At 54.2% G+C, this 13576-nt stretch overlaps 1 protein-coding gene across 3 annotated transcripts in view; it reads right to left on the bottom strand.

Moving 5' to 3' along the window:
* Positions 1-13576, bottom strand: part of PAX7 (paired box 7) — a 93084-nt gene that overhangs the window by 39448 nt on the left and 40060 nt on the right. For all 3 annotated transcript variants that reach the window (XM_081144885.1, XM_081144886.1, XM_081144884.1), the window contains exon 5: positions 5290-5489. In XM_081144885.1, the coding sequence (XP_081001011.1) occupies positions 5290-5489 (200 nt within the window). The remainder of the gene's footprint in view (positions 1-5289; positions 5490-13576) is intronic.

Genomic DNA, 13576 nt, shown 5'->3' on the forward strand with positions numbered 1-13576 from the left:
GTCTGCCAGATTCAGATGTGAAAACCAGTTTTTTGTCCAGAGCCTGAGGCCCCACTTTGCTTATCCAGCACAGGCCCCTTGATTGGGGAAACCCATCCCCCACAGACACAAGAGTCTGTTAAATCAGCATCAGGGGAAAACTAACCCAACATCACTGAGCCTCCCTTTCCTCCAAGCCCCATGCTGGCGCTTCACATGTCTGTCCATGCATAGAACTGTGAGACATGTCCTTGTATTCCCATTTTGCAGAAGGGAAAACCGAGGCTCACAAAAGTCAAGTAACTTGCGAATACCACATAGATATCCTGTAATGGATCTGAGGTTCAAACAAATCAGCCTGACTTTCCAGAGCCCACTTGTCTGAATCTGCAACAAGATCTGGCTGGGCCAGAAAGAGAGGGGAATGAGTGTGCGAAACAGGCTGCTCTAAGGGGGCTCTTCTGTCTTTAAGCTTTGCACATGCTGTTCCCTCTGACTGGGACACTCTTCTTGCAGCTGGCTCCTCGGCCTGCAGGCTCAGTGGAACTGCCTCTGGCTCTGATTCCTTAATCACGCCTGGAAGGAAAGTTCGGGCGGGTCCTGCCTTTTCTCCCGAGGCCTCCTGTGTGCTTCCTCACCCAGTTGTCTTATTTACTGGGGTTTTTTTGGTGATTCTTCTCTTTGTCTGTCTCTCAGGCCCCAGGCTCTGTGGACAGAGGCCTTGCATCCCTCACTCACTGCTCCCTGCTCTGTAGGTGCTCACCCAATACTGTTGAATGAATGAATGAATGAATGAATGAATGAATGAATGAACAAGGGAAGGCAGAGAGGGTTTTGCCGGGGCTGGGGCCCCAAGGCTCAGTTGGGATCCCCTCCTTGTGGGGTGAAGACCACAACCTTCCCTGGCACAGAATCACTTAAGACCCCAAACCTCCAGACCACGCCTTCTGACATGCGGGAGGGGAGCCCCACTGGGCAGAGGGGTCTTATGTGTCCCTGGTATCCCAGGGAAACAGGGTTCCGCTTTCCAGGCTGGCCGAAGAGAGCAGCTGGCTCGCACCAGTTTCAGATTCAGAGAGAAAGGAGTTGAGGCAGCTACGTCAGGAGTGAAACAGGCATCCACATAAAATTGAAGTCCCGGCTTCTCCTCAACTCCCCAGGGCGCCGAGGGCTTCCCGGGGGGGCATCCTGGGGTGGGACGGATGCCAGCCAGTCAGACTGAGGCTGCCTCTGAACTGGGAGGAATGGGCGGTGTCCTGCCCCGCTTCCACGACGGGGTTTCAATTCCGCCTTTCCCAAAGGGCAGGACTCCTATCACTCCGTGTTGGGGAGCTGTCCCAGAGGGCCAGGAACACAGACACTAAACCCCCTGGACTGCTCCCTCCTCCAGGCCTCTGGTCGTGGCTCTGTGCTAACTAACACTTGCAAACTTCCCTTTGTAACACAAAGAGAAGCCTTTGCAGGTGGTACTTTCCTGCAGGACTTTTATCACCTTGTTTTGTTTTCTCCCTGTGTGTGTCTCCAATTGCCTTCCTTGGTTTCAACGCAGCACAGACAAAAAGAACAGGGAGGGCAGACTTGGGTTCAAGTCCTAGCACAGTTGCTTCTCTTGGCTAAACCTCAGATTTCTCACCTGCCAAATGGAGGGACTAATCCCACCTCCCTACCTCCTGGGAATACGACAAGGATGGTAAAGATAATGTATGTAAAGTGCTGAGCGTCAGTGCACCATACATGTGATCTAGTGTTGTGAAAAGATGTGCTTTAAGTTGCTAATAATTAGCGAGTCCCTCTACACCCTCCATAATGGGGTTCCATTCAGGGTGGCCTCTGTGTCAAGAAGAAACACAGGCTGGGGGGGCGGCCTGGCATCCATAGAGACACAACGGATTCATTCACCTCCAAGGAAGATATTTGCAAGGTTGTGGGTCAGCCTGTAGTCATTTAAAAATGAAGATTCCTCCAGAGACAGTTATTGGTCCCCAGGCATGTGTCTTCCTGTCTGACACCCCTTTCCTCCCCTACCCCACCCCACCCTTCAAAAAGGCTGAGACAGGGGTGTCTGCCAGACACCAGGGGTGCCATATAACACCTTGCAGGCTTCAAAGGCAGGGCTGGAGAGGAGCCAGAGGGAGGCTACAGAGTTGAGTTACAAACCCACCTGACACATGTTTACCTGCTGACTTGTTTATTTGAATGAATATCAGCTCCATGACAGCAGCGATTTCTGTCTGCTGAATCCCCGGTGCCTAGACCAGTGCCTGGCACATAGTAGGTGCTCAATAAATGAGTGCCAGATGAATGAACCTGCAGTTTCGAGGGTGGCGAGATTGGAACCACCAAAACAGGTGGAGTTTTCATCATAACGACCCCCCACTTAGGGCACTTCTGTGTGCTGGCCACTTTCTAACTCTGCGTTTGTGTGTGTGTGTGTGTGTGTTTCCATGTCATCATTTAATCCTCAGACCCTATTAGTTCATCTCCATTTTGCAGATGAGGAAACTGAGAGCGAAGGGAGCAACTGATGGAGCTGGAATTCACACCTAGGCATCTGGCTCTGAGACCTTCTGAACCACTCCACTATCCCACCCATCTTCCAGGGCCACCGAGAAACCATAAAAGTTGGTTGCCAGAAGGGAGGGGGTTGGGAGGCTGGGTGAAAAAGGTGAAGGGGTTAAGAAGTACAAATTGGTAGTTACAGAGTAGTGACAGGGCTGTAAAGTTCAGCACGGGGAATATAGTCAATAATATTGTAATAACTATGTATGGTGCCAGGTGGGTACTGGAAATACCGGGGAAAATACTTTGTAAAGTATATGATTGTCTAACCACTATGCTGTACATTGAAACTAATACAAAACAGTATTGAATGTAAACTGTAACTGAAAAATAAAATTTAAGTTAAAAAAAATGGCACAGGACTGCAAAATCCCTGAGCCACAGACTCTTAGAATCAGAGCCAAGGCCTCAAAAGTATAGAGCCATGAAACCTAAGCAGTGGCCAGGTGGCTTCGAGGTCCCTGGCATATTATCCATGGTAGAAATCCTCTCTCCGGGGTCTCCAACAGACTGACCGTTGCACTTCTGCTTGAATGCTTCTGGTAATGGGGACTTCATCAACTCACAAGGCAGCCCTGATTGTCAATAAGTGAGAATCCTAGAGCTTTAAGGGTCCTTAGTGACCATTTAGTTAAATTCCTTTATTTATAGATGGAAAATTAAGTCTCAGGAAAGGAAACTGACCTGTTAAAGGTGACAGAGCTGATCAGAGGCAGGAACCCATGGGAACCTAGACCTGTGACTCCCAGTCCTGTGCTCTCATGTCTGTAAACCTTTATATGGGACCTGGGGCATTTTCTATTGGCCCAGCTTCTACCCTGGGGGCCTCTCAGAGCAGCCATGTCCCCTAAGTCTCCTCCTTGCCAGGCCAAATGTCCCATCATTCCTGTCTTGGGGTTTTTTTTTGTTTTTTGTTTTGTTTACCCTTTGTTCATTCTTTTTTAAAAATCAGCATTTACTGTTCTTCCCTCTGCTGGGAAAGCTCTCAGGCTAAGAGGGGAAGACCCAGTCCTGCCCTGGGGAGCTCAGTCTGAGGGGGAGACCCAGCCCTGCCCAGAGCCTGGCAGGGGTGTCAGCATGTGGAGGATGTCAGCCTGGGCCCCTCACTGTGGGTTTGTCTGGGCTCTGGCTGTTCCCCCTCTTCCCAGCCCCCCTCCCTCCTTGGACCTTGAGTGACACCTGTTTCTGGGTCCCCTGGGCCAATAAAAGCACTGCCCTGACAGCCAGGAAATTTTACAAGGAGCGGTCGGGCTTCAAGGTGGTGGGAAGCAGCCGTGGCCCCCAGACGTGGGAATGAGAAAGCACCCAGGAATGTGCCCAGGAGAACAGCTGCAGGAGGATCAGGGGAGGGAGGCAGGGCAGGGGCAGGCTCGGGTATCACCCTGGGGAGGGCAGGAGGGAATGAGATGAGCTGGCTGCTGCGCCTGCCCCCGGCCCCTTGGGGTCTCTCTCAAAGGCAGCCAAAGGCCCCCCACTCCAGGAGGGGGGTGGGGAGGGCGGAGGGAGGTACATTGGTTCCTGGAGTGGTTAAATGCCACTTTGCTTCTAGAACTTTCCCTACTGCTTACAAATTCCAGCTCTGAGTCAACTTCTGTTTCCTGGGTGGAAAGGACCTGGGCTTCGGTGTCTGCCAGGCCGGAATTCCAGGCCCAGTTCAAGCCCTGTTCAGCTCTGAGGCGCTGGGTGCGTCATTGCTCTCAGCCTCAGCTTCTGTAGCCATAGCTTGGGCGTGACCATACTGACCCTGACAAGGTGGTCTGAGGGCCCACCAGGTCATGCACAAGAAGCCCAAGCCCTGTGACTGGCATAAGGTGGGTGCCCAACAAACGTTGCGTACCCTCGGATTGAAGTGCCCCCTGCAGACCTCCCTCTCCCATCCAGGGAGGAGACAAGCCAGGAAGGGGTTCCCACGGGAGCTGTTCACCGTGACCTTCCCCCGCACCACCACCCAGCCTGAGCCTTCCCAGCCCGGTGGGGACTCTGCACTCAGAGGACTGTGGTCCTCGGAATGTAAGAGCCCACCCCCACCCCCGCAGGCCTTGAACCCCAGCAGGCTCTGCTCTTTCTGCACTCTCCCTCCCCACCCCCACTGGTTAGGAACAGCACACTTGAGGGTGTGTTCAAAGTCTAGCAGACTCCCTCTGAAGCTTCTAACCCACCACGGACATGCCTGCCTAATCTGCTTGCATGCTTCCCATAACAGGAAACTCATTACCCATCTTAGGAAGCTAGGCCTGTTCATAAATTTTCCTCCAAGCTACTTCCTCCCCTCATCAGAGATTGGGAGATTTTTATACTCCCTGAGCCCGCTCTTTTGGCTGAATTACTGCCCTCCCTCCCTTCCTTTCCTTCCTTCCTCCCTCCTTCTCTTCCTCCCTCCTTCTCCCTTTTCCTTTCTCTCTCCCTTGACCTTTTCCTCTCTTCCTCTGTATTTCTCCTTCCATCCTTCCTTTCGTCTTTTTTTTGAGGTGCTTGTTGCCTGGAGAAATTATCTTAATTCAACAGGCCTCACTGCAGCTCCTGGCTTCCCTGGGGCTGTCCACCACTCCATCGGTCAGTCAGTCAACCAACATTTGCTGCCCACTTACTCTGCACCCTTTGCTGGTGGCATTGCTTGTCTACGCAGTCCCCAGAGCACCTGCTGCAGAACTCCCCGGGGGCCCACTGAACCCTCAGACCCTGGCCACGCCGCCTTCCAATGCGGGTCCCTGGATTATGCCCGCAGTGCCAACACCTGAGACGCGTCCTCACCTGGACCCGCGCCTCGGTCAGCTTGGTCCTCTGCGCCAGCTCCTCGCGGGTGTAGATGTCCGGGTAGTGCGTCCTCTCGAAGGCCTTCTCCAGCTCCTCCAGCTGCTCGGCCGTGAACGTGGTCCGACTGCGGCGCTGCTTGCGCTTCAGAGGGAGGTCAGGCTCGGACTCCACGTCGGAGCCCTCGTCCAGCCGGTTCCCTACAGGCGGGGAGAGGGAGGGAGAGGCGGGGCCTGGTGAGCCCGAGGGTGCCCTGCGCCCACCTTCAGGCCCATCGCTGCTCTGAGGGTGCATCCCTCTCGAGCACAAGGCACGGGGGGGGGGGGTCATGATGAAAAGCATTTGTCAAAATTTCTAGAACGATATTCTCCAAAACAGAATTTTCTTGTAGATTAACTATACCTCGATAATCCTGACTTTAAGAAAAAGGCAAGGTGCACACCAGTGCACAAAGCTCAATCCCACTTTTAGAAAACGTGTGGATGACACATCGTGGAGCACTACAGTCAAAAGATTAACAGATGTTACCCTCAGGGCGACGGAGCTTTTTTCTTCTCTATATTTGTTTATAGTTTAGTGTTTTTTAAATGATGACCATTTAAACAATGACACTACTGCATTTGGGGGAAAGGCTGCAAAAATGGAGAGGGAGGCGGGAAGAAAGGAAGGGACAGAGGGAGCAAATGCAATAGTGTCCTGCCCCACCCCTGTTCTTACTCAATTGCTTCAAACGTTGGTTACGTGAATAGGTTTAGGCCCCTCCCACAGGGAGCAAACTGCCCACCCCCACGCCCACCAACCTAAGACAGCCTCTTAGATGTCACACGGAGGTGAAGGGAAAGGCATTCCAGGCAGAGGGAAGAGTGCATGCAAAGGCCTGGCGTGCGAAAGGGCACAATGGGTCATGTTTTCACGGGGCTACATCCAAAGCTGGGAGCTCATCTAGTCTTGGGCAGTGCCCCTCCGCCTGAGTCCCCTCCCTCCATCCTGCTGCCTTGGCCACTGGACAGTCACGCCTGCTCTTCACTGGCTGTCCGTGATTGTGACGACAAGGGAACCGTGGGCAAGGGAGCCCTCCCTTCGTTGCTGCCCTGCCAGCTTCGTTCCTAAAGGCACTGACTGGGGTCGGCTCCAACACCTTCATCGGCCCTTTCCCAGCTGCCCTGCAACCCGTCACTGAGAGGAGACCACGGTGGGCACAGCTGTCATCCTGGGTACCTTCCCCCGCACGTCTGGGGCTCGGAGCCAAAGACAACTAATCGCAAGGATTCATTTCCTGAAACTCACTGCATAATCTCAGTTTTCTGACAGCGACAAGGACAGGGCTCCCTCAGGGCCTCAGAAGGAGGTAGCAGGGAGTGGCGGGCAGGGAGGGAGGCCAGCCCGCTGCTGGTGACCAGGGCACCAGGTTTCCTCCTCCGGTGGGAGCCCTTGAGCTCAGACAGGAGCTGAGTGAGCAGGGATCAGGGTTGTGGGGGGCAAAACCTCTGGGCAGAAATTGTGCTCAGAGCTGGGAGGTGAGAATGGGGGAGACGTGGCCCTGTCCCACAGGCCTTTCTGCGATGACGATGTTCTAGGCCTGCGTGGTTCCCTGTGCTAGCATCAGCCGCATGCGGCAATGAGCACTTGAAATGTGTCTAGTGCAACTGAAGAACTGAATTTTTTATGTTATTTCACTTTCATTCAAATTTACGAAGCCAAGTGTGGCTGGTGGCTACCACACAGGACAGCACAGATTTGACACTGCTGCTGTCTCTTGCTAACAAGGAGCGGACCAGAGCTTTCCACATGCCATTGTCTCCAGGGAGAATGAACATCATTGTTTTTATGGTTCCCGTCTATTGATAGGACATGACACTCATTTTCCATTTCCAAGAGCATTTGTTTCCTTGAATTCACTTTTTTAAGGTGCTTCTGTATAAAGTAAAATATTAAGGAAATAATAGGCCAGGGGGCCGTAACCAAAAGCATAAATGCAGGTGGCAACTGACAGGCTGAGGGGTAAATTCGAGGTGCTTCTGATACTGTCCTGGGCAGCCTCAGCGCCACTCAGGCCCGCGTGTACCCAGCGCCCTTGCCCTGCAAATTACCTACAGCTTTCTGGACTCATCATGGAGTACAGAGTCCACTTCCTCTCCATCTCCCTGTTCCTTCCACCCTTGCTCAGCACAGATCTGCGAATTCTCTGGGCCCAGAGAGACAACCAGACCCAAACCCAGGCCAGGGAGGGCAAAGCAGGGCCCTGACGCCTCTGTTGTTCGGAAGGATCCTCTAGGATGTGAGCAGTTGCCATAACAACCCTCTGGATGCTGAGTGGGGAGAGCATGGCTCTGTCCCACTAGCCAGAGATTGAAAGAGATCTTAAGAGAATTAGACTGTGTAACTTTAGGCCTCCGAAAAGATCTCTCGCCTCTTCCCTGGCCCAGCCCCGGGGAAGAGATCCTTCTAGGATTATGTCAGCCTCACAGTAGGTCTGGGCTATTGGCTCTTTTACAAAGAGGGAAAACAAGGCTCAGAGACATTCAGTAACTTGATGGAGGCCACATAGCCAGTAAGCCCATGCTCGTTCCTGGAGAAGGAAGGGGAGGAAGGGGAGACTGAGAGGGAATTTGGGGGCCCTCTGGGGCAGCTCCGGTCTAGTCAGGAGTCCTGATCTGGGAAGCCTCACACCTAGATTCTGGGCTCTGTCTTTCCCTCTCTGTGTGGCCTTGGACAAGTGGCTTCCCCTCTCTAGACCTCGGTTTGCTCAGATGTAAAAATGATGATAACGATGCATGCCTGCATGCCTCACTGGATCACTCTGAGAATGAAATGAAATGAAACGAAGATTGTGGGATAATTTGGAACCTGTAAAGGGCACATCATGATGATCACAGAAAAAGGAGAGAGGGGGTGCAGGACAAAAGCGGTCTGAGTGAGGGGAGATCACGAAGAATCCTGATCCCACCATAGCACCCTTGCTTCAGTTTCCCCAATGATGTTCTCCCCACTCCCCTTCTGGAACCCATTAGTCTCAGAGTTAAATTAATCAACAGGATTAGGTGGACTTGGCCACAGAGAGGCCCTGATGGCTAGGGCTGGGTCCTCCATGCATCGAAAGCCTGGGCAGCTGGCACAGGGAGGGGGCATGTGGGGAGAGTGGACATGGGAGCGCATTCATTAAACAGAGGCTGGATTTGGGGTGGGTAGCGGGGGAGCAGCCTCCTGGCCAGCTGCATTCCTGTCCCCTTGCTCTCAAGCAGCTGTGAGACAGAAAGATCCTAGGGAGGGGAGACAGAGCTGCTGCTGGTCAGGAGACCGGCCCGCGAGAGAAGAATATGGTGAGGGGCCCTCTCTCTAGGTTCCTGGATCCTCTCTCTGCTTAGGGATATGGAGAGCCTGAAACGAAGCAAGGAAGAAAACCAGCCCCACCTTGGGGCCCTCCCAATCTGACGGGGGCGGAAAAGCCTCTGTCTTAGGAAGCTCGTAATCCGATGGAAGAGGTATCACCCCTGTTCTGGGAAGTCCCCAGTCCGATGGAGGCTTCCAGGTGAATCGGGGCCAGGGTAGGTGTAAAACGTGTGACTTGAGAGAGCCAACTGAATGGCCTGAGGATGGAATGAGGGACGGGAAGGGTGACAGGAACCGTTCGGTTTGTCAAAGCTTAAGGGTGCACAGGATGAGATTTGCTTGGGGCAGATGCAGCCCAGGCCAGCTTGCTGGCAGTGGACAGGATATCGCTGGGGGCAGCTCTCACAGCCCTGACCCCAGCCTCTGCCCACTCCTTCGAAGCCCACCAGCTCACCGCCGCTGACTCAGGAAGCCTCGATACACCAGCAGGGCCCCACCACAAGTGCCCTGGCCCCGTGTCGCTCACCCTGCCACTCCTCGTGGCTCCCTGTTCAGCTCTCAGGCTCCTTAAATGACTGAGCCCAGCTATGTCACATGCTCAAGATTTGCTCAGGAGTTTGAACAGAGCACCCTCTGCCTGGAACGCCTCTGCCTTTCACCAGGAGCACGCCTGCCCATCCAGCAGAACCCAGCTCATGGGTGCCTCCCCCAGCCAGGCCTCCCAGGCCCACCGGGGCTGGTTTCAGAAGCTCATCGGGAGACACCAACCTTCCCTGTTTATGGGCCTCTGGGTCCCACTGCACCAGGAAACCCAGGAGTGCAATAAGGACTGTTCCTAGCACACAGCAGGCGCTCCATAAACACTTCTTGGATGAACAGGGCTTTGCGGGATGACAAAGTTCCTTTGAACCCTGACACACTGCAACAGTCATCACCTTAAACTTGTGCACACACTCTGCAGTGTATACGCCCTTTCATGGTCCTAACGCACTTTCTCCCAATAACTCTGGGGGGCCAAGCAGGCAGGAACAGCCCCATTTTCCAGATGTTCAGCGGAATCCCAGGGTAGTGAGCCTGGGAAGAAAACTTGGGACTCGGGACTCCCAGCCCAGTGAGAGTCAAATTTGCTGCAGTGAATTCCCAGGGGATGGAGAATTCCATTTCTGATCATGGAAGAAATCAAGGTGGCTGTTCTCTATCCCCAACCCCCCAAACCTTCCTTACTCTCCCTTGGCCAAAGGTAAAAGCCTTGAATGGGATGGTCACAGTTTCTGGACCTACAGGAGGAGTTGACCCATCTCCAAATCCTTGTCAGAAATTCTGGAAGCTAGCAATGGCCTTAAGGTGTGGGGTCCTTCTTTCAGAAGGCCCCTCCCACAGAGACACCCTCCCACCCCTGCTCCTGTGCTCCTGTCCCCACCGCCTCCCAATCCAGCCTTTATTACAGCTTAACATAGGCCGGCTAGGAGCTGCGGCAGAGAAACGAATCATATAATGGTTGATATGCGTTTTAATCAAGTAATTCGGGCAGAGCTGGGAGCTGGCGAGTGTGGACCAGGCGTCCCTGAATACCAAACAGGCCTGGGCGCAGGTCTCAGAAAATGGAAAAGTCATTTACAGCTCAGCTGGGGGCCCAGAAAGCCGGGGCCATGGCGGGCGCCCTCCCAGCCCCTCCGCTGGAACTGCTCAGCTGTAACCAGCGCATGGTGTGCATCTAGGTAATGTCCGCAGGGGCCCGCGCAAGGGCTGGGAGGCGGGGAATCAGGCGGAGAGGTGGGGCTCGGACCCAAGTCAGCCCCTCCTGGGAGTGAGCTCCTCCTGCCCATCTCTGCGTGAGCTTCTGGGCGCCCATCTCAGCACCACCACCCAGGGTCCACACGCAGACCTGGTGCCCCTCCCTAATGCCCCGTTAATCCCCTTCCACTCCTCACGGGCAATCAGCCCAGAACCAAAGCCAGGGATTCGGAATCCCCGTTAGTGATTCTGAATCCCCAACCTACCCCATACCCCACCCCCGCGGCGAGCCTGTCCCTGGGCTCCAGCAACCCCAGCAGTTGCAGGCCTCTGCACAGGCCGTGTCTTCGCCCGAGCACCCGCCCCAGCGCCCTCTTGGCCTGCAGGTCTCAGCGGCCTGGCCAAGCAGAGAAGCAGCTCCCGGCTCAGTCTGCCTGGGTTCTGTGGATTCCACGAGTGGAAAATATGGGCAAGAGGAGGGCTTCCCTCCCACTATGTCCACCTTCTTGGCTTCGCATTTTCCCACAGCACGTATCATGATCACACGTGCTAAATGTTCTATTTCACTGTTTGTCCCCAGCTCCCTGCCGCCACTGTCCTGGCTGTCCCCACAGCACAAGCTCCATGAGGGTCCGTGTTTAGGTCTTTTTTGTTCGCTGCTGAATCTCCAGTGCTGGACACAAAGTGGGCCCTCAAATATTTTACTGAATGAGTGAGCAGGCGAGTGAGGCTATTAAAACACATGAAACAGTCTCAGGGTCACATGAGTGCTGAGCAAACATGTGTTACGTGTCGAGGCGGCTTCAAGTCCTGGCGACCCTATGATTGAATGAGTGACGCCCGCAAGGTCCTGTCCTCCACGGCCCTGCCCGGCTCCTGCAGACTCACGCCTGTGGCTTCTTTTATGGAAACCCACCTCCTGTCTGTTCTTGCCCTTTCCTTGCTGCCTTCGGTGCTTCCCAGCATTGCCTTTTCCAAAGAACCCTGCCTGCTCCTGATGTGCCCGATGTAGGACAGTTTTGTCATTTCTGCCTCCAGAGGTGTTTCAGGATTATTTTGCTCTAGGACCCATTGGTTCATCTTTCTGGCGGGCGATCCAGGGTGTCCGGGGAGCTCTCGCCAACACCACACCTCAAATGAACCCGTTTTCTCCTATCAGCCTTCTTCGCGTCCAGCTTTCGCACCTGCACGCAGTAGCTGCGTCTGCAGGAATGCTGGGGTGGGGGGTGACCTTAGCCTTGGTCTCCAAAGACACACCTTTGCTCTTGGTGATCGTTCCTAATTCGTCCATTGCTGCCCTTTCGAGTCTCAGCCTTCTCTTGATTTTTTGGCTCTTCCACTAACCCTGTCCTTTCTGACTCAGCTTGGGGTCACCCCTCCCTGACGGCGTCTTCCTCTATCTGGGTCTGAGGTGCCCGCATTGCTGGGACTCGGCAAAACTGTCTGCATTTGATTCATTTCAGTCCTGCTCTCCGAGAGGCCTCCCTGGGGCGGGAGGCACTGGCAAGGGGGGAATCCAAATAGGTCCTATCCAACTTAGACCCTATGCGATTTCTCAGGCACCGAGACAAGTCTACTGGCCCAATTTCAGTACCTAACCCAAGGAAGTGTCTTTAGAAAGCTAAGAGGGAACTCTCACTTTGCCTTGGTTTTGTTTTCTCTGAACCCGATCATGGCTTGTGTGCTAACAGCATAATATGGTTCTCAGGCCCTGGGGGGCACTCTTTCTACATTCCTACCAGGAAGGAGCAGATCTAGGAAGGAGGAAGTAGTCTTGTTTGAAATGGTACTGTGCAGTTGCATTGCCAGAATTCAGAGCCATGCTTTCTCATGGTGGATGTAGAGCTTTTCCTGCACAGAACTGTGAACCAAGCACAAGTCACAGATGGAGAGAAGAGAGGGCTTGTAGTGGGCTGGAGCCACCTGAGGCAAGGGCACTCAGGGAAGACTTACTGGGTGCAGAGTTCGAAACTAAGGTTCACCTGCCCTTAAGGCAAGAGAACGAAGATGAATGTCATGAGGACCCTTCCAACTTGGTCTCCTTCACCTGTTGGCATCATAGGCAGCGAATGCGGGGTTTCGGAAGGAGACAGCAGCTGTGGACGGGGGATGGGAGAAGGCGGGCATTTTAAGCAGGTGCCTGAGAGGAGGAGTTCAGCTCACTGTCCCCTTTTACACTCTTCCGGTGACTCTAAGACAATCTTGAAAACGATTCCAGTTTCCCTTCGCTTCTTCAGCGGGCTGCTGGCAGGCGGCAGAGCTCTCTGCTTCAGCTCCCGAAAGGGGGCTTGCAAAGGGGTCCCGTCTTACAGGGAATGGCCGAGGCAGCCACAGGTAGACACTGGGGGAGGTGGGAAGAGAAGCTGTGGGGTCAGGTGGACCTGGGATTCATGTGAATTCTGGATCTGCCTCCCAAGAGCTCTAGGTGCCAGAAAGCCATCCTAGATATAAACGGTGCCCACAGAGAGGAGAGGGTGCCCGAGTCTCAGGTAAGTGCTGCAGCTGGCACACAAATGCTGGCAGGTGCTAAGGGCCCAAAGAGGGAGGGAGACCCTCAGGAAGCTGGGCCTGGGGAGGCCTGGGGTGAGGCCTCAAAATCAGCGAAGGGGAAAGAGCAGCAGCTGGGGCCCCCATGGCCAGATGAAGCCCCCAGCATGGCAGGGAAAAGGCAGCTCGGCCACCCGTCAGCGCCCCACAAAGCCTCTGTGAAAGGACCATATGCCTGAGAAGTCAAGCCTGGCGGACCCTCCTTCCCCGCCCCACCCCCTTCTGCTCCTCAGTGCTGGAGCCGGGAGGCAGCGGGGTTGCAGCCAGTTGGAAAGTCATCAAAGGAGGCGGGATGGAAAGTGGCCTCAGGACCCCTGGCCCCTGCCTCCCTGCATCCATCGAATCCCCTGCCTCTGGGTTCAGCCTCGAGGAAGGGCTTAAACCTGGGGCTCACTGTACCCCGAAGCCTGGGCTGTGTGATCACACAAAGTCTCCTACAGCAGGACTGGGCATGAAGGTGACAGAATAAACAAAAATAGTGGCGCATGAATTCTGAGCCTACATGTGCCTTTCCTGTCGCAAGTCATGGTCTCCCTCTACAACCCTAAGAGGTATCTTTATTAGCATTACTATCAGCCCCATTTTACAGATGAGGAAACTGAGGCTCAAAGGGATTAACTAACTCAATGTCAGAGTGATACTGAAACCCACTCGGTTTCCCCCGTCAAATTGGGGA

This window comes from Miniopterus schreibersii (genome assembly GCF_964146895.1).
Source record: "Miniopterus schreibersii genome assembly, chromosome: 8".
In the NCBI taxonomy this organism is placed as follows: domain Eukaryota; kingdom Metazoa; phylum Chordata; class Mammalia; order Chiroptera; family Miniopteridae; genus Miniopterus; species Miniopterus schreibersii.